At 36.9% G+C, this 21,360-nt stretch overlaps 1 protein-coding gene across 13 annotated transcripts in view; it reads right to left on the minus strand.

The window, feature by feature from the left end:
- The window catches only part of LOC122564919 (formin-binding protein 1), a 206,934-nt gene that overhangs the window by 39,096 nt on the left and 146,478 nt on the right, over positions 1–21,360 (minus strand). For 9 of the 13 annotated variants that reach the window (XM_043720393.1, XM_043720399.1, XM_043720394.1 and 6 more), the window contains 3 exons: positions 12,584–12,598; positions 4,785–4,894; positions 1,796–1,928 (listed from right to left, as the gene is read on the minus strand). In XM_043720393.1, coding sequence (XP_043576328.1) covers positions 1,796–1,928; positions 4,785–4,894; positions 12,584–12,598 — 258 coding nt within the window. The remainder of the gene's footprint in view (positions 1–1,795; positions 1,929–4,784; positions 4,895–12,583; positions 12,599–21,360) is intronic. The other 4 variants (XM_043720401.1, XM_043720402.1, XM_043720397.1 and 1 more) reach the window with 1 other exon arrangement.

The following is a 21,360-nucleotide window of genomic DNA, read 5'->3' on the forward strand; positions in this document are numbered from 1 at the left end:
GAAGACACAAGAAGAGTCCCATGTTGCCTGTTTTTGGGGAAGGACTGTTGCAAAAAGCATCACTGCAGAATTAGATAAATGGTGGCAGTCCTTGCCTTCAATGAAGGACCCTTGATGATACAAGTCCTGCTCATTCAGAGTTCCTAGCTCTTCTGAATGGCAATGTCACAAGGAAAGCTTTGTCTTTGGACCCAGGTCAAAGATAAATGATGGTGAAGGGGAGGTTGGGGTGAACAAATGGACTGGTGGTGTCAAGGGCAAGAGGATGATGCTTAGTGTTTTCTCTTCTTACCAATGCAGGTCCCTTGTTCAAGCAAGCATCATTGAATGATGTAACCTCTTGGGAATCAGCAAGCAACACTGCACATGTTTTCTTGTGATCTCTGCACAGTGACATTTCCTGTTTGTTTATATATTAATACCAACGATAATGAGGCAAAACCCTAAATCAGGCATTAATTTCCCTTTTATCGGGTCAACTGGCAAAGTTTGTGAGAAGATTTGTAGCTCGGGTGCTCGTTGTTGTGATTCTGTTCGCTGAGCTGGGAATTTGTGTTGCAGATGTTTCGTCCCCTGTCGAGGTGACATCAGTGCTTGGGAGCCTCCTGTGAAGCGCTTCTGTGAGCTTTCCTCCGGCATTTGTAGTGGTTTGAATCTGCCGCTTCCGGTTGTCAGTTCCAGGTTAGCTGTCTTCCTGTTTGTCCTATGTAGTGTTTTGTGCAGTCCTTGCATGGGATTTTGTACACTACATTGGTTTTGCTCATGCTGGGTATCGGGTCCTTCGTTCTGGTGAGTTGTTGTCTGAGAGTGGCTGTTGGTTTGTGTGTTGTTATGAGTCCTAGTGGTCGCAGTAGTCTGGCTGTCAGTTCGGAAATGCTCTTGATGTACTGACAACCGGAAGCGGCAGATTCAAACCACTACAAATGCCGGAGGAAAGCTCACAGAAGCGCTTCACAGGAGGCTTCCAAGCACTGAGGATGTCACCCGGACAGGGGACGAAACGTCTGCAACACAAATTCCCAGCTCGGCGAACAGAAGGTCAACTGGCAGTTGTGTTGGAAGCCAGTCCACAGGCTTGTTACCTTCAGATTTAATTAGGATGAAGATGGGGAGGTAGCAGTTTTTACCCTCCGAAGTATATGCTCCCAAGGCACCATATTCATCACAATGGAGGTCACTAAATTCCACCATATTTTTTCTAAAAACTCTATAGTATTGCATTGTGAATTAAAATTTACTTGTGAAAAATTAATAGGCAAAACAACATAATCACGTCTTCAATTCTCAAAAAAAAAGTACAACACTGTTTAAATCCAATTTAGCTGGCTTTGCTAAGCAGCAATCATTTGTAACAAATCAGAACAATGACCTTCCTTCTCATTAAATCAAATCATAAAACCATTTTGCGCAGAAAAAACTATTTAATGTTAATTGGCGTCAATATGCTCAATTGATCTTGAGACTATAGGATCTATATAAAGTTTCAATAATGTTGTGGCATGCAGGAAAATATAGAAACATCTTTATCTTATTAAAAAGATGTTAACAAGCAGCACAATTCGATTTAGATGGAAAGTCTCATTAATTAAATAGGAGAAGGTAAACGATTTTCAAAACTTTCTGCTAAGCATTATTTATCATGTTGACAAATTAACTCACGAGTAACATTTATTTTAGGATTAATGGTTCAGGAATACAAACCAGAAAGGATACGGGTAGATTTAGAGATTATAGTAGTTTCATATAGGTCCGGAAAATACAAAAATAACATTTATTCAAATCATTCATACATTACCTCAAATTTCTGACTCTCTTGTCGCAGTTTTTCAATCGTTTGCTCAATTTCTGCCAGTTTGGGATCCACCGTCTCCGGCCTACCCAGTTGTGGATTCTTGATGTATGCATCCTTCATTTTCATTAGACCATCTCTTGAGGATTAAAAAATATAAATTCAGTGTGCCAATTTATGTTCCAGTTGGAGTTCACTCAAACAAACCAAATTAAGGTAAAAGTTACCAGATTACTGGACAATTATTTGTTTTGCAAGAAACTTAGACAAATGCACATCAAAAGGGTCAAAGGATTTTAAACATGAACTCTCTCTCTCTGCAGATGCTGCCAGATCTACTGAGTTTCTCAAGCACTTTGTTTTTGTTGGATGCTGAACAAGGTTCCATTTACCTAAAGCACTGTCTCTTGAGAACATAGACCAACTTTCTACTATCCTTTTGGATTGCTCTTTACACATGTGTAATGTCTCTCCCGATATGTCTGTCTCAATGATTTCACACTTTGAATGTTTTTTCTTTATTCTTTCATGGGATGTGGGTGTCACTGGCATTGTTCTCCAACCCTAATTGCCCTTGAACCATGAGGCTTACTAGGCCTCATCAGAAGGCAGTTAAGAGTCAATTATACTGTGGTCTTCAGGTAAATCCATAAAAGTGATTAGTAAACCAAATGACAATTGATAATTGCTTCATGGTCACCAATTCTCAGACTTGCTTTCACTTTTGGATTTCACTAATTGAATTTAAATTCCATGTGGAATTTGAAACCACATCCGAGAACATTAGCCTGGGGTCTGGAACACTTGTCTATTGACATGACCATTACAGTACCTTCTATCTACTGAACTTCATGTCCATAATTTTATGCAATCTTTGGTCTATGATCCTCTATAACCTTACTCTTCAATATGCTGAACTTACAAGTCCTTCTAACAATGATATCTGCAATTTGGATACGTAATTCATTTTTCTTCCTGATCATTAAGTGGTAGTATCGCTACACCAGTAATTCAGAGGTCCAAACTATTAATCTGGGCACAACACATCAAAATCCTACGTTGAATCAGGAGCTTAAACAATAATGTGCAAGTGATAGTTTCTTTTCTGTTGCTATGACAACACTGTATGAATAGAATTTGGGCAATTTCAAAATAAATTGTACTATTAGACTTGATAAGATTGATACAGGAAATTAAATTTCATTCTGGCACTGTGGAGCTGAACGAACTGTGGTTGAACGTAAAGCACAAAAATGGATTTTATTGTACTGTATGCCAAAACTGAAAAGTATTCCTCTTTCAATAACACTAACATGTGTGAATCTCTTCAACACCAACACTTTGAAAAAAAAAACTTAAAATAACTGGAGTAGGCCAAAAGATTTCTTTGCATATTTTTTGGATTTAAGACAATCCAACACTTCAAGCAGAGATCTCCAAGCAATTTTTTAATATAACGTTAATTTTTAAAAAATGCCCAGTTAACAATGTCTGCCTCCATCTCTTCTAACTTCTTTTATCAATAAAATAAACTAGTTGTTTAAGTGTAAAGTCTCCTTGCCTTCTTCTTTGATACTGATATTTGAGAATACTGAGAAACTATTATACAAATCATGCAGAATTTAAAAAAAAATCCAATGTCAAAATTCAGTGTAAAAAGACACTTCTTTGTTGACTCAACTCACCAAATACTTAATGAATTAATACTTATTTCTCTAAGATTTTTGTTTTTAAAAACAATCAACTACCTGCTGAAATATTTTCTGAGAAACAAATGAAGGGAGATGAACAGTAAAATGTTAGTTAATTCAAGTTTCAAATTCAAGATGTGAAACACGTTTATAGATATTTAACAGATAATTACTGTTGGCAGTACTGTCATTACCTTAACATTTTTTTTATTCAAAAGAAAAATCACTCATGGGACATGGGTGTTGCTGGCTGGGCTAATGTACCACTTTGGCTGGAAAACATTGAAATACAAAATCTGGGGCAGAATTCTAAAGAGCATAGAAGTTTTCAGGGACTTGGGTGTATACGTGCACAACTTATGGATGGTGACAGAGCATGTGGAGAGGGCAGTTAAAGTATGCAGTGTTCTCAGCTTTATTAATGGAGTACAAGAGAAGGTAAGTGATGTTGACTTCGAACAAGACACCTGTCAGATTTTAGCTGGAATATGGTGTACAGTTGTGGGTCCTGCATTATAGCAAAGATGTGAATGCTTTGGAGACAGTGTAGAAACAATGTACAAGAATGGTTCTAGGAATGAGAAATTTTAGATATTAGGATAGATTTAAGAAGTTGTGAGTGCTCTGCTTGGAGAAAAAGCAGCTAACAGGAGATTAGGTACAGGTTTTTCAAATCATGAGCAGGCTGGATAAGATTGTGATTCCCACTCATAAAAAGGATCAAAAATAAGAGGGCAAAGATTTAAAGTAATATAAAAACAAAGCAGGAGTGATGAAAGTTTTTTTTCAAGCAGCTAATTAGGGTATGGAATGCTTGGAAATGTGATGAAGGCAAGTTCAATTGAGACAATCTAAGGTTTTGGATGATTATTTGGATAGAAATAGTGTGTAGGGATTTGAGGTAAAGGTAGGGGATTGATATTAAGTGACAGAACCAGTGCAGGCACAAGACAGGGTGATAAGTGGCTTGGAGGAGGACTAGTAGGTAGTGGTGCTCCCGTTTATCTGCTGCCCTTGTCCTTCTAGATGGTAATGATCTCAAGCTTTGAAGGTTCTGAATTTCTATTGTACATTTTGTAGATGGTAAATACTGCTGATACGAAAGTCAATAGTGGTGGGGTGAATGTTTGTGGTTGTAGTATCAATCAAGTGGACTATTTTGACCTCAATGGTGTTAAGCTTCAACACTCATCCACTCAAATGGAGAGTATTCGGTCACACTTTTGACTTATGCCTCATATATAGTGAGCAGTCAATACAAATGGAAAAAAAAACATCTGTTTTATGTGAAGCATCACACTTACTTTTGATCAGATTCTTTTTGGATTTCTTTGTTAATCTCATCAATTTTTTGCTGAAGTTTCTTTCTTCGCTGCTCAGGTGGAAGATTGCTGAAGTCTTCTGGTCCTGAGCCCTGTGTAAATCACAATCATCAAAGTCAGAATCTCAAGCAGGATTTATATTTTTGGAGTCATATTTTTGTCTGGGTGCCAAACTTTAGTAAAGCGACAGTCATTGTAAAGAGAAACCTTTCTTGTCCAGGAGTTCTAATACGTCTAAACTAAAATAATTTAGCCTTAGTGCCATTGTGCAGGCCATTTGCCTGTTTTAACCACCAGTTAATTAAAACTAGATACAGACATTCATCAAGTATATTTTTCATTTGACTTGGAGTTGGTGTATTGTTTCCTATAACGGTTTGTGCTTAGTTCAGAAAAGGATTCCTGACACAATAGAAACTCTCACACACGAATATTTGTGTGCATTTACGCATAGTATTCCAATTACTTCATAAAATATGAATCAGTTGCCAGTTGAAATTCTTTTGCAATTTTGGCAGCATCCCACTAACATAGGATCCCCAGAAACGCTGGGGAATTTAATTGTCATTTCCGATGGATATTTTACAGTATGTGCTCCATGTTCTCAACGCTGGACAATGCAGTCATGAAATATCTTCCAGAACAACACTAGAAAGTGAACTTAATGACCACCTGGGCCGCAGTTATCAATTGGAAGCTGTGTCCTTGATCTTTGCACAACTTAAGGACTAGACCTAGGGCAGGTTGGTGGTCACTGAGAGCCATCATTTACCCCTGCGTCCAATCCCCCTGTCCCAGTCTTCCCACAATCCTGAACACCAGAAACAATTGTCTATCCCCCCCTCACCCTCAAATACCACTTACCTTTTCCATGGACAATCATCTATGTTGGGAATGTGAAAGAAGGGGCCATTTTAGCGCAGCCATGGCCTTTGGCATGGGACTGCTGGAGTTCTGACCTCTGAATTGACTGGCAGCTCTTGGCAGCTGCCATTTCCTTATCCCTAATTCTGGTATAAAGCCCAGCTACTTGCTGGAGGTTTGGTGGGCTGTTCTATCTTTATAGATGATGGGTTACCCTCCTCCAAATTCTTCTACTTTCAGACTTAGTCCAAGCATTTTTTTGGAAGATACCAGCCACGTTATAATTAAGGGCAAACCACAGAAATTAAAATTGTTAAAAATATAAGCAGCTGCTTCTAACCATCAAACTGAATGTTGTCACACTTGGAGAAATCAAAATAAATCTAAGCAGGCTAAATGATTACTTTAGATTAATATCAGAGAAATCTAATGTGTTATTCCATTGCTCTTTAATCATGGAGGAAGTACATTCTCAAATTCCAACTTCAAACCAGAAAGATATTTGTGCATTGCCTGGACAGGAAAGGATTACATTAAAAATAATGCTGGTAAATGATTTTTTTTTAATGAATAACATTTATGAGTATAGATTGAGTGACAATAATTCCAAAAGTAGCACTGGCTAATTGATTAGTCTTTACCCTCATACAACAATTAGTGCATTTAAAAAGGTACTATAAAGCATTAAGAGGGAAAATTAATCTGCAGAGTTCCCTTTCTGATGCATGCACTTCCACAAAATTTAACTTAGTCACTTAAAGCTAATCAGCAATGTACAATATTTTAGTTATGTAACTCAATTTTTACTGCACCTTGCAGTGCATGTATGTTCTTTCATACTGTGAAAAATAATATTCCACAATGCAGATTTTGTTGACAACAACATGCAAAGTCTGAATAACTGATGTTTTTTAATCTTGTTCTTGTGCAAGTAGTTCAGTCTTGATGCATCTTGTGTACACTGTGGAGTGCAGTGCTAAAAGATAACAAAGGGTTTCACGATATCTTTATTGTGGATACCACTCCACATAAAGATTAAATAAAGAGACAAATCCATAGCAAATAATTCAGAAGGGAATACAGACATTACAGATGACTAACTCCTTTATTTGTCAGCTTTTATTGCCCCAATATTCCCATTCCAAGAGGTTTAAAGCACTGGAACAGTTCATAGGTTGCCTGCTTCTAATAGAAGTGCATCTAGAGGTGATCAAGGTGGGCATTCCTGGGAAGGGATGTAGCAGTGAATTAAACATTAAGCAAACAAATTAAAGAACTGCAGATGCTGGAAATCAGAAATAAAAACAGAAATTGCTGAGAAAACTCAGCAGGGCTTGCAGCATCTGTTGAGAGAAAGCTAGTTTTAAACTCTAGTTCTGAAGAAGGGTCACTGGACCTGAAACATTAATTCGGCTTTTTCTTAACAGATTCTGCGAGACCAGAGTTTTCCGAGCAATTTCTGTTTTTGTTTGATTTCCAGCATCCACAGTTCTTTGGGCTTTTTTTGTCTGCTTCTGAATCAGGTAACTAACCATGTGTTTGACTGAAAACATTCAGGAGAGAGAGAAGCCAGCTACACAAAAATACTCTTCATATAAGGTGGTACTTTCAAAAAGAAATTGTGCTGGTGTGGAGAATTCTAACAATGTTGCTACTTTCAAACAATGGCATTGTCTGTCTGTTTCTTCAAACCCAGATTTGCAAGACAGTTAAGTTAGCATCTCCTGTGTACAGTTTATGAAAACTACTCATGTAAAGTTGAATCCCAACAGGAATTTGGACACAGATGCCTGACTTTAAGAGAGTCTGATAAAGTTTTAGAATCCATTTCCCCACGTATAATATGTACCTCTTGGCATGTTAGCTATTTCAAAAGGATATAATGAAGGTGAAAATATTAAAAAAAAATTCTGGTCAATGAGCCGAAGGTCTTCTTGATGGCCAACTTTACACATTCAGTAAGTTTGCTCTGAGCTCTGCCAGGTATCATTAATATTAACAATACACTAAACCCAAAACATAATTGCAGGTGAAGGTCTATATGTACTCCAAATACATTCTCACACATAAAAAGTTATTTCTGCTAAGATTCATTGCTTTCATAATGTCATTGTGTGTATATCAATTCATACATTGCTTTTAAAAAAAAAGGTTTTAAACAAATGAAAGCTGAAGACTAAACATCATTCCAAATTTGAATTAGATTAATTCTAAATTGAAAATCCATTCACACTGTACTGCAATTTAAAAAATTTCACATAGTAGTTTCATGAATAGGTGAGGTTACTGAAACAAACATTTCAGTAATGCTGACACTACTGTCAATGATCATTAAAACACTTCCAAGCATACCTTTCTAATGTTTTTTTCTTGTGTGAATAGAGGCGCATGTAATAGACTATTGATAAAACTCATAACACTTTTGTTTGCACTTTTAAGTGATCTTAATTACTCTAAAGAGGCTAATTCATCTTTTGCAGAAACTAGAAAATTGAACACTGTATTCTTGTTTGGAGATTGAATTCTACTATGCAAAACCAAAATGCAAAAATTTTTAGATACCCACAACGTGGGTACCCAGGAGGAGCAAACTTTCCATTCAATGGTTAAATATAAAGAGCCAATTAAATTCTGTGTCATCTTATACTTGCGTTGTAGTGTATAAATTCTGCATACTACATTGTATATTTTCATTTCAATGCACAGCACAGTAACTTAATTGTTCTGTGATACACTGAAAATTACAATATGAGCATTCATGAAAATTGTTGCAAGCCATAGAGTCATAGAGATGTACAGCATGGAAACAGATCCTTCAGCTCAACTCGTCCATATCGACCAGATATCCTAAATTAATCTAGTCCCATATCCCTTTAAACTCTTCCTATTTTATACCCATCCAGATGTCTTTTAAATGTTATATTTGTACCCAGCTCCACCACTTCCTCTGGAAGTTCATTCCACATATGCATCACCCTCTGGGTGAAAAGTTGCCCCTTAGGTCCCTTTAAATTTTACCTCATCACCTTAAATCTATGCCCTCTAATTTTGGACTTCCCTATCTAGGCCAGATTATTGAGAAGCAGACTTTGGTGGAGTTGCCCCGTGAGAAATTAAGTTTATATTGCTTCTGCCCATTAAAGGCCAACAAGCAGTAATGGTAAACTTACTTCTCTGGTTATATAATGCAGGACGGGGACGGGTAGGGAAGAAAGCTTCAGAAGATTTTGGCCAGGAATTGCATATAAACAAAAGGTGCTTAATTTTCCTAAATGTAGATTAGATTAGATTACAGTGTGGAAACAGGCCCTTCGGCCCAACAAGTCCACACCGACCCACCGAAGCGCAACCCACCCATACCCCTACATTCACCCCTTACCTAACACTATGGGCAATTTAGCATGGCCAATTCACCTGACCTGCACATCTTTGGACTGTGGGAGGAAACCGGAGCACCCGGAGGAAACCCACACAGACACAGGAAGAACGTGCAAACTCCACAAAATCAGTCGCCTGAGGTGGGAACTGAACCCGGGTCTCTGGCGCTGAGGCAATAGTGCTAACCACTGCGCCACCGTGCCGCCCAGTATGTCTCAAGTATTTTGTCAAATAAGTATTTAAAATCCTGCTTTGAGTCTGTGGAATAACAGAAGGTAGAAATAACTTTGAAATCATTTTTGTTATTCTGCAACCTAACTATTTATACACTACACATCACTTAAATTACTGCCAAAGGTATGGTCTTATTTATGAACACTGTGTCAGATATGCCCTTCAGATTTGTCCAATCTTGAAATCTCTTTGTACAAACTTGGAGCGACAGTATAAATAAAAAAGAGCAAAAGCAAAATATTACAGATGCTGGAAATCTGAAACAAACAATGCTGGAAAAACTCAGGTCTGATGGCATTTGTAGAGAGAGAAATTCAGAGTTAATGTTTTGAGTCTGGAATGACTTTTTTTCAGAACTTCAGAAGAGGAGTCATATTGGGCTCAAAATGGTAACTCTGTTTCTCTCTCCACAGATGCTTTCAGACCAGAGTTTCACCTGCATTCTCTGCTTGTTATCAAGTAAAGAGCTCTATTCTAAAGTGTGTGCTGGAGCAGTCAGACCTGGGTGTATATGTACATTAGTCATTAAGAGTGACCAGACAGGTTGAAAATGCTATTAAGAAAGCATAAAGTATTCCAGGAGCATTAAGGAGGTTATGATGAACTGCTGTAGGACAGTGGTTAGTCTGCAACCGGAGAATTGCATCAATTTCTGGGTGCTATACTATAGGAAGGATGCAAATGCATTAAACTGTATGCAGAAGAGACTTACAAAACATTTTAAGGGATGAAACACCTCAGTTAAGTGAAAAACTGAAAACATTGAGGCTGTTCTCCTTGCAGAGGGGAAAGATAATGGGAGATTTGAAAGAAGTTACCAAAAACATGACAGTTCTAGACAGCAGATTAGGGGAAACTTCCCACTTATAAAAGAATTGAGAGCCAGATGGTACAGTTTTGGCATTTTTGCATGGGTGAACAAAAAACCTTTTGACAGAGGCAGTAGTTAGGATCTGGAATACACTACTTGGAAGGGTGGTGAAGACAGGTTCAACTGAGGCATACAAGGTGACAGCAGATAATTATTTAAATAGAAATAATGTGCAAAGTTACAAGGAAAAGGAAGACGACAGAGAAATGCTTAGAGAACTTGTGCAGTCACAACGGGTCACATGGCCTCCTTCTGCACTGTAACAATTCTGAGATACTGGCTGCATGCAAAATTGTGATAAAGGTTCACTGAACACTGAGCATAAAGAAGCTTTTTATTTAGATTGAGCATTTAGCTTCATAGTTACGTATTATACTTCTTTGCTTCACTTGACATTAGAACTTCAAAACCCCGTTATATTGAAAACCCCAAAGCTACCGCATCCCTTCTAGCTTTCTTAATTTGATCTGAGTGTTAGTTTCACTGCGAAGAAAAGCATGTCCCTTCAATATCTGTAATTTTGCCAAAAGATCTCCCATTGAAAATAAATGTTCAAGAAATGCTGTGGGCGGCATGGTGGCACAGTGGTTAGCACTGCTGCCTCACAGCGCTAGAGACCCGGGTTCAATTCCCGCCTCAGGCGACTGACTGTGTGGAGATTGCACGTTCTCCCAGTGTCTGCGTGGGTTTCCTACGGGTGCTCTGGTTTCCTCCCACAGTCCAAAGATTTGCAGGTCAGGTGAATTGGCCATGCTAAATTGCCCGTAGTGTTAGGTAAGGGGTAAATGTAGGGGTATGGGTGTGTTGCGCTTTGGCGGGGCGGTGTGGACCCGTTGGGCCGAAGGGCCTGTTTCCACACTAAGTAATCTAAATCTAATCTAAATATTTTCAAAGTACATATGAAGCTATTGCAAATAAGGTCAATTTAGGATATACGTGTTTTGAGTTTGTGAAAGTGGATGAATGCTATTCTTTTGGATTACCTGATTATAACTTTGGGAGACAAATTCTCAGATTTGTAAAGAATCCTGTTGTTTTGAGAGCATTGAGAAAAAAAAATGTAATGTTTTGCAAAGGTAGCATTATTGGAAAGAGATAACCAATTTTAAGAAAATTAACTACACACTGAACATGAAAAGATAAATTAATTTTTGACATTCAATACCAGACTAGTTTTTTTCTAAAGTATTTCAGACAATGATCCGTAAAATAAACAAGAGACACTTACTTTACAAAATTTGGTTAAAATTCTGACAGCTATCCAGATAATATGAATAATACAAGAGCACAACTGAGATTCATGCTTGAATTCATGGGATCATGTTTCTGTTAGCGATTTCTGTTAACTCTGTCACCTTTATCAGTGCAGTCTCTTCAAATTTGGACTCTTGCAATTTCATTACTCCTTCTTTGAGGGTGAATCCATGGTTCAAACTGCTCAAACTTCAATAACTGACATTACAAGAAACATATTTTCCTCAGTGTATATGAAAAAAAGAAAAATTCTAGCCTAATCCACTAAGGAAGGTTTTAAATATTTTTTCTTCACCTTTACAGAAACAGGAAAATATAAGTTGCCAGCAATGAATGATGAATATTCTAATAAATATAGTAAGGATATGCAAGGCTTCTCAAAAGGTCAGTGACAGGCAAAGAACTGAAGTCAGAGAGTCATACAGCATGGAAACAGACCCTTTGGTCAAACTCGTCCATGGCAACCATGGTCTAAACTAAACTAGCCCCAACTGCCTATGTCTGGCCCATATCCCTATCAAACCTTTTCTGCTCAAGCAGTTATCCAAAGTTCTTTTAAACATTCTAACTGTACCTGTGTGCACTACTACTTTTGGCAGTTCATCCCAACACTAACCACTCTGTGTAAAAAAAAAAGTGTAAAAGTAATTGTAGGCCCCACTCTACCTTGATGGAAAATAAATTGAAGTCAATAGTAAACTTTCTTTTTTCAATACCTGCATGTATTGTGACCTTAGAATATAGAAAATATTCTATAATCCAACCTCAATATAGGCCATATGTGGATTATTTACAGATGACGTACTTGGACTAATGTACCAGGAGTCTGTATGTAGACAAGTAAAATTAACATATGTGCTTAGATACACAAACTTATCACACAAAATACATACAAGTAATTTAGTTTATTAGCATTATAAATCAGATATATGAAGATCAACAGAAAAAAATGATGCACTTTTAATTGCACGTTAATTGCTTAAAGCTTTAATTAAGACCAAGATACCATGATCACCTCAATTAGATTCCAGGCCTGTACATTCAAAGTCTTCTGACAAAACAAAACAGACATGGACAAAAGACAAATACAAGATCATCACAATTAACTTCACAGGTGGTTAACAGGATTGGTAAATCATATTAGAACTTGAACAGACACACAAAATCCAACATTGCTTACCAGTTTGAGAGAAAGCTTCACGCAAAATTGGAGAGGAAAGGTTGGAAAAAGAAAACAAAAATTGACAAGTCAATAGAAGATGATTACGCGTTTGAAAATTCTTTTTAAGAATCATCTGTATTGAATGAACATTGTGAACGTTAGTGAACCTGGTTCATAAGGAAGCCATCTTAAAATGATCCATGAGGATGTGAAAATTATATTATCGTACAGTAAAAAAACTGTACAATATTAGTGCAAGGTTTGAACAGTATCAAATAAGAACATAAGAGAATGAAACAGTCAGAGCATTATGTCTATTTCTACTACAGGCTATATACAATCAACTCTACTGGACTTTGTCCAGCACTGTTTACTTTCAGAGTCAGGATTCTGTAAAATTTCTACCAAAGACTAAACTAAATTCTAAGACATCAATCTTACTTCCTGAGAGTGTGGTGCTGGAAAGGCACAGCTGGTCAGGCAACATCCAAGGAGAAGGAGGATCGATGTTTCAGGCGTAAGATCTTCATCAGGAGTGAATCCTGATGAGTTTATGCTTGAAATGTCGACCTCTTGCTCCTCGGATGCTGACTGACTAGTTGTGCTTTTCCAGCAGCACACTCTTGACTCTGATCTCCAGCACCTGTAGTCCTCACTTTCTCCCTCTATCAATCTAACTTGCATTCACTGTCATATTTTCATAATTCCAGCAGCTTGGGGACCATCATATGCTGCAAATCAAATATCATCCTTACATCCCTAATTTCTAGTTACCATAAATATTCTCTTTGGTCTTTCTGACAAGCGCTATTACAACTGCAAATTTAGTCTAATGCAAGCTTATTAGTAATAGTCAAAATGACATCCCAGGTCTCTCATTCTCTTCGCCACAATCACTATTTTCATGTTTTAGCAGATACTTCTCATATCATCATGCAATTGAAGCGCCTTCAGAATATGCAATGGAAAATACGCATTAGCTGTTTACAAATCACTGATTAGGAAAAGTGCTATTTACTACTTGCTTGTGAATTAGAGTGTGATACATGTTAATGAAATATAAAAATGATGTTATTTTCTGCTCCTTATCCTCTGTTCCATACAGTATTATAAGGATAATACAACATTGTTTAAATTCCAGAGAGCTCAATTTTCTCATTTTCAATCCTTTCCGCATTTCACCTGTACAGAATCAAAACATACCATTTTTTACAATGTAGCACACTACTGTTGGTCTGATTAATGGCAATGTGTCAGATATGTTGTGACTGATTTTGGAGCCTGTCGACTACTGCATTCCAAGGCAAAGTGCTCATGATGCAAGTTTAAACTTGCAAGTACAATTTATTGGGATGATGATATTGTTACATTTTGATGTCACATCACAGTTTTTCTACTACATTATTCAGATAAGTACTATATGAGAATCAAGCAGAGTCTTTTCTATTAATTAAAGAATATTCAAAAACATGTAAAATTTTCAGTAACGTTCTAACTATTGCTGAAACTCATGCCCACAGATACTCAGTCTACAATGAATGCCACTTCAACTAAACAAGACAAACAATGAAGAAACACTGTGCTTTCAAATAATGCTCCATTCACCAACTTGGCTAAAAGCTAGAAATACTTACTAAACAAAATCAAGTAATGTTCAGCGAGTAAAAGCCTACATCAAAGTTTGAATTTTACAGTCAAGTGCTCAACTTCGAGGTACCATGGTTTCTATATAAAACAAAAACCATCAAAGGACAATTTAAGTATTTCCTGCCCACCACCCCCTCACTGTACCTTATAGACATTAGTGTTTTAAAAACAGACACTTAGATTTGAAGAATAAGTGCTGGATGGGCTGAATGGCATGTGTTTCCCATGCCCTTATTGTGAGTGATTCATAGTGAAAGCCAACATATCATAATTAAGTACAACCAAGAATATTGCTTTACATGTCACAAACCTTACTGCCAAAACCATGTTATTTACATTCCAATAACATAACAGAATGGCCACCTTATGAACCTTAGCCCAGAACAATGAAGATGTAACAGAAGCTTTTCTAACAGACAAACTACTAGCACAACACAAACATGAAAAGCTTCACATTTAATGTACTACATATCTTGTGCTCTGGAAAAAATAAAACAGGATTTTAAAATCGAAATTTAGTTAAACTAAACTCTAATACTATAAAAATGCTGTTAAATTGCCTTTAAAAACTCTCAAATGGAAAAAGAAATTATTCCTTTGGGGACAGAAGAATTAACTAAAAATAGGAAACTGAAATGCCAAAATAGTTTTTTTTGTATCAAACATAGACAATCCTTAAATTAAGTTCAACGGAATAAAATCATTTTTAGCTTTTCAAACTGGCTTAGTATGTTGATAATTCAAGTGACATCAAGTCAGAATAATAATTATCAGGTATTTAAAACAGAACCAAAAATAAAATTAAAACTATGCATAACAAAATCAAACAAACAGAATTCAACTGAATTCAAGGTAACTTGGGATAGGCAATAGATTCTAGCCAAGCCAGTGATGCCCATTATTCTAGGAATTAATTAATTGGAAAATGAATGACAAATCTTCATAAATATCTAAATTCTAAATAAATACAAATGTTATTCTACAGTGTACATCCTTCTGGCTTTAGATAATGACACATTAAGCACAAAGTATTTATTCTGGATTCAAAACTTAATTTACTTTATTCAAATATTTAAACTAAAATTATAAATTATTTTATGCAAGACTCAATGGCTAACATTACTGTAAAATATTGTAATATTGATACATTACCTCAGAAAAGGTTTTTACAAAAAGTACCTAGACTAGCCGCAATCCTAATGTTAGTTAGATGTGATCTTAAGTTTTATAAGTGCTGTTCAAGAAGAGGTTAGTTCATTAACTAAACTATTTTAACTACAGCTACAAAATTCAGAGCTGTGAATTAATGCCCCAAACGCAGAATCCATATCAGCATGCCTTCTCAAAAATTACATCATCAAATGTGTATTTGCTGTCATCAATTTTCCTTTCACTCAACTACATTTCTCCTTTAGCTTACCCGACTTAAAACATGGGTAGATAGACGTGCTTAATTCACTGCTTAGAGATAGCAACAGCATAGGTGTCCAATATACTACAGATTAGAAGATCAAAGTACTGACCTATTTTTCCAATTCTTCAATAGGCGCAGTGAAGGGATCCTTATGAAATGAATGAATTCCCCAAAGGGTAGGTAAAATAACAAATTTCTTCTATGCAACCTACGATACCCAATTTTATCTATTTGGTACAGTACTTGGGCTCGCTGCATTCAACACTTACTCTTCACAAGTGCTATTCATCATCTTAAATCTGATTGTAATTTATTGTTGGCTGGACTTTTCAGATTTCTGGCATGACCCATTGTGGATGATCTCAACATTTTCATAAAAAATGACTTCATTCTTTTTCCATAGAAATCAAAGGGAACCCTACAGCTGAAATTAGCTATGTCCTCTCAAGAATCATGTCTATGACTTACACATATCCCAGAAGCAAAAATGGCTTCATACAAACTGAGGAGTCAATCGCAATCTGTTTGGAATTATATTGATTTACATGAAATGCCCTCTTCTCTTCTTAAAAGTAGCTGTATACTTCACCTTATTCCATTTATGTGGCTGCAGGCAGATTTATGTAACATGTTGAACTGGTAATGCCAGCAAGAGGAAAAGATCCCTACTGTCATGGGTTTAGCTCAGCTGTTTACAGGTCATAAATACTGATCCAAATTCTTATCTCTAACACAACAGCAAAACAGTTCTTGGAATCTACCTCAGCGATTTCAGGCAAAATTTCTTCATGAACAGTATTTTCCCCTCACGCCCCCCCCCCCCACTCCGCAACCAACGTAAATTTATACCCTAAGAATTTTTTGTTGCTCTCCAAAGAGTGGTATATTCATGGTATGAAATTAACTTTCCATTTTAAGCACACAATGGCAAAGTCAATTATTCCCACGCTAATGCATCAGAAAAAAACCATCCATATTGTGCTTTATTTCCAGCCTCACGTATTAGTGGGGCCCACTTTTTTTTTGAAGAGCGTTTCACTGGCATTATCTAGGTAGTATTGGATGAACACCTACAGCATCTAAATACTTGCTCGTCAATATATTTTTCAAATTAGGGAGTGAACTATTGAAATCTGATGGGGACAATGAGAAAGTAGGCGGACTTGGAATTCCGCACCTCTGGCCAACCAAAGCAGACTTGCCTTAGGGTCAATTTCAAACAACCCAGACCAGCAGTGATATAGCACTATGCACATAAGTGACAGATAACAATTTTAAGTAATAAGGCCACTCTCCCCAGCTGGTTGAAGTGGGGTGTGTGTGTTCTGACCGGTTGGGGTAATTTTATTTGAAAAATTGTTTGGAATGTTGAGTCAGCACTTCCACCTTGAGTTGTACTGTGCCTGCATCGGCACTGACAGGACGACACTTTGTCAATGCCTCATATTGATTCTGCAGAGTCAATGCCTTTGTATCATTCGGTGAGGACAGTGAGCCTGCCACTTTGAAAATCTCATTGAGGTCAACATCTGGCACAGTGTGGGGTTGTTATTCTCATGCCTGTCTTGACTGCAGACTGAAAATGCAGCCCCTGGTGTTTTCATAAGACTGAGAATTAGTTCTAAATTTTTATTGCAGTATGGAATAAAACCATAAACAGCTACTGTAATTGCCAAAACAAATTTTGTATTAACTTTGCACCTAAAAAGCAGTGAGTTGCAGTGTCCCAGAGGAAAAAAATACCATAAATCTTGTTCGTGCAACATACTGATCTGACTCATCTTGCATCCTTCAAAATCGAGGTCCAGTGCAACCATTTGCAAGTATCACTGTTTTTTAACCTTTGAGTTATGTTATCAAGCATATAGCTGACATCACAGACTTTACAGCTATTTTTAACAGCTGCACATATATACTTACCATTTGGGGTCTTTGGATAACAATTGTGAGAAAAATTGTGATTAATCTTTCTTTAACTCTTTGGGAGCATGTGCTCGACTGTTGAAATACATTAAATATCCCATTTCAAAAGCCAGCAGTAGCTTCAAATGCACATCTGTTTTTTCAATTTTGTTATTTTTGCAGTGGTACGTTATTCAATTGGCATGCTTATATTAAATATTATTTACTGGGAATTGAAGATTCAAAATTTTCATTCAAAAGCCTTCAGAATTAAAAAAAGTCAAACTGGAAAACCAAATGAGAGATTAAAGATGATTTGTACTAGTTAACTTCACCTGGGGCAGTAATGTATACTACAATTAGCCTCAGCGCAGTTCAGTTAAGGTGGATGTTATGTTCAAATTATGCACCACTGTTTGATAAGTATTTGTTTCTAAAGGTTGAGGGTAGAAGTAGGCTCAACAGTGCTGAGCTCCAAAATAGAACAGTATGCTATCACTGTCCTGAAATCTCCTTATATGATACTTGTTTTTGTGAAACGTCGTGAACATTCTACTACATTAAAGGGAGTGCATTAAAGCACTATATAGAAGCAAGCAGGTGTTTTTGATTCTGCATCTCACAATTAGGACTCAATGTTCAGTTGGGTGAAAAACAGAGGAATAATTGTGAACCTATAAGGAATCAATGCCTTGCGAAGATGAGGAAATTACAATCTTATTTCCAGAGTAGAGATCTGCTAGTTTCTCCTTTTTCTACATTAACTGTCTAAAATTTATTATGGTTTTAAAATTACATTTTTTTAAAATTAAAAGAAAAAAGTGACTTGATTATTTTCTCCCACTGTGGATGCTCCTTTTTCCTAGTACACAGCATGCAGTCACCGACTCCCGGCTGTACATTTGTACCAGAGTTCCAAAATGACTTGTCTATTTTCCATCTTGCCTGAAAAAATGAGTGTCCGCTATTCGATAGCACAAATTTATCATGGCTGAGATGGAGATTTCAAACACACAGATATTCAAAGAGATGAGATCATGGCCTATCATATTATAGCATGTTACACTGCCAGAATGTTGAAATATTTTGGAAATATGGAAATTTTCATTAAAGTACTTCTATTCCTATGAAAGCATGCTAATGAGAACCATTACTTGGGAACATTAATTTAGTACAACACTGATTTAGGTTTTCTTTAAATAGTTTATCTTCTTGGCAAAAACGACATCACAGTTTTAAAAACCAACAATGAGAAACACAAAATCACAACCTTATGATTCATTGTATTCAGCCTGCATATGCTTCTCAATATAGCATTAGCAAGCAACTACTCTATGGATAATTATGATGGGGTTTAGAGCCACGAGATGCAATAACACATAACAATGAAGCAGCAAGTCCATGTGTTATTGTGAATTCTAGTCAGTAACCCCACTTACACAAATAAGTTAACCTCATTACAATAAACCGTACATGGCAGAGCTAGAATTAAATTTGTATTTCAAAATATAAGGTTTAGGTATAATGATCTCTTCTTTAAAAGGTACAATATTCTCATGATGCATTTTTGTTGTGTGCTGCAACTTTAGCCTTTTTGTTTTATATCTTATGAAAGATTTGTCTATTAGCATAATGATGAGGTTAACAGCTGGTGTTCTGGTGATACCAAAGAAGGCAGGCATCTCTGCGTTTATCGTCAGCTTTGAAATAATTAACAACAAAACTGTGTCTTTAGTACTGTACTGTTGCTTCCTGGTTTTTGGGTTTGTAGGTTTTATTTACAAGCATAATATTCCAGGTATATGGTAAACCTACCACAAGGAATGCTCTGATCAGCCTTTACAATAACCCTACTCTTCACTAATCAATTAACTACTTGGATTATGTCTCCTTTCGTGCCACAGCCCAAATTAAAATCCAAATCTTTTAATTAATCATGCTAATACTCGTCAATATTAAAATTACCCTAGGACAAACTATGCAGTGTAATGGTAACTTTTCCTCAGCAAAACACAAAGTAAGTACTTGCACAAGCACACCTTAAGCATTTTTAAACAGCAGTACAAATGTTTGGGGAGTTTGGATTTGGGAGCAGGGAATAGATTTTAGAAACGTAAGTTGTCTCCAAATTGTAACAATTATTCTGTTTAACATACAATCAAGTGTTCTGATCCACAGAAAGGAGTTGTGCTTGACCAAGTCAGGATCTTCAAAACCATGAAGAGGTTTGACTGGGTAGTCAGATATGTTTCCATTAGTGGGGTGAGTACAAAACAAAGGTCCTAAGTATACAATAGCTATAATTTAGAATAATTAGGTGGTTGTTTCTAACCAGTGTTGACTCAATGGTCCGAAAGGCCCTTTTATGTGCTTTCAAGGTCTATGATTCTATAGCTATTAAATTCAATAAGAAACTTAGAAGAAACCTTTTTATCCAGAGAATAGGATAGAGAATGTATCATATGGAGTTGCAGAAGTGAATATCATATGTACTGGAAAGCCAGATAACTGCAAATCAGAAAAAGGAATTGAAGAGTATATTAATTGCATTAGATGAAGGCAGGATGTACAACTCACTTGTTCTGTGCTGTATGTTTACCTAATTTGACATTCTTGTTTTTGACCTCTGCACATCATTCCTATATACCCACTTTTTTGCAGCTGAGGACCCATGTTCCTTCATCTACCTGAATTTATTTTCGAAGGTATGTAAAGTGACTTTCCTTTGTTGATGAACATGGATTCTGGGTAATCCAAGATGGAGGACGGGAAAAATTTCTGGCTGTAACAGCTGCTTTTTTTTTGAGGTATTTTAGGTGCTGGAGGTGATTTCCTCGAATTCAAGGAGCAGCAATAACTGTTTCATATGCTATTGTTTTAGAACTTTGGAAAAAAAAGTCAAAACAACAGCAGTTTTAAAAGGGAGAAGAACAGACAAAGGAAGCACATGATGAGGTCATTGCAGGACAGAGAGAGAGAGAGAAAGAACCTGCACAGTTACTGCCTTTGCTGTTTTGAATTCATGTATCGCTGGACATAAGAGAGCGTCACAACTAATCTTGGAGGAACCAGTTCACAACATAGAATCAACTAAGTTAATCGTTGTTTTAAGTGTGGCTGACAGAGAATCTGCAGTAGTGAGTAGAGTGGGTTCTTTCTTGATAATATGTTTTTGGAGATATGTCTCTTGATTAGACTTAAAATATAAGCCTTAACTATTAATTTAACCTGGGGCAGTGTTTTGTAGAGGAATAAGACGGTGTTATTTTCTGGGTCTGTAGATTGTGAAGGAGCAAAAATGGCCTTTAGTACAGTGATTTGTACTTCTTGTCAGATGTGGGAGTTTAAAGAGAATTTAAGGGTTACTGTGGATTATATCTGCCATAAATGCTGTTGGATTAGAATCTTATCAGATCGAATGGATTGGTTGGAGAGACAGTTAGAAGCGATGAGGAATTTGCAACAGCAACAGTATGTGATGGATGGCAGTTATAGGAAGGGGGGAGTGTGGGGGAGGGGGGGGGTGGAGTCTCAGATGCAGTCACATAGATGGGTTAACTCCAGGAAAGACAAGAGAGGTAGGCAGCTAGGGCAGGAGTCTTTTGTGGATATACCCATTTCAAACAGGTATGCTGTTTTGGAAAATGTAGGGGGTAATGGTTTATTCAATGAGCTGCCAGAAGAAGTGGTGGAGGCTGGTACAATTCCACCATTTAAGAGGCATTTGGATGGGTACATGAATAGGAAGGGTTTGGAGTGATATGGGCCGGGTGCTGGCAGGTGGGACTAGATTGGGTTGGGATATCTGGTTGGCATGGGCAGGTTGGACCGA

The sequence above is a fragment of the Chiloscyllium plagiosum genome, chromosome 30, assembly GCF_004010195.1.
Source record: "Chiloscyllium plagiosum isolate BGI_BamShark_2017 chromosome 30, ASM401019v2, whole genome shotgun sequence".
NCBI classification, from domain to species: domain Eukaryota; kingdom Metazoa; phylum Chordata; class Chondrichthyes; order Orectolobiformes; family Hemiscylliidae; genus Chiloscyllium; species Chiloscyllium plagiosum.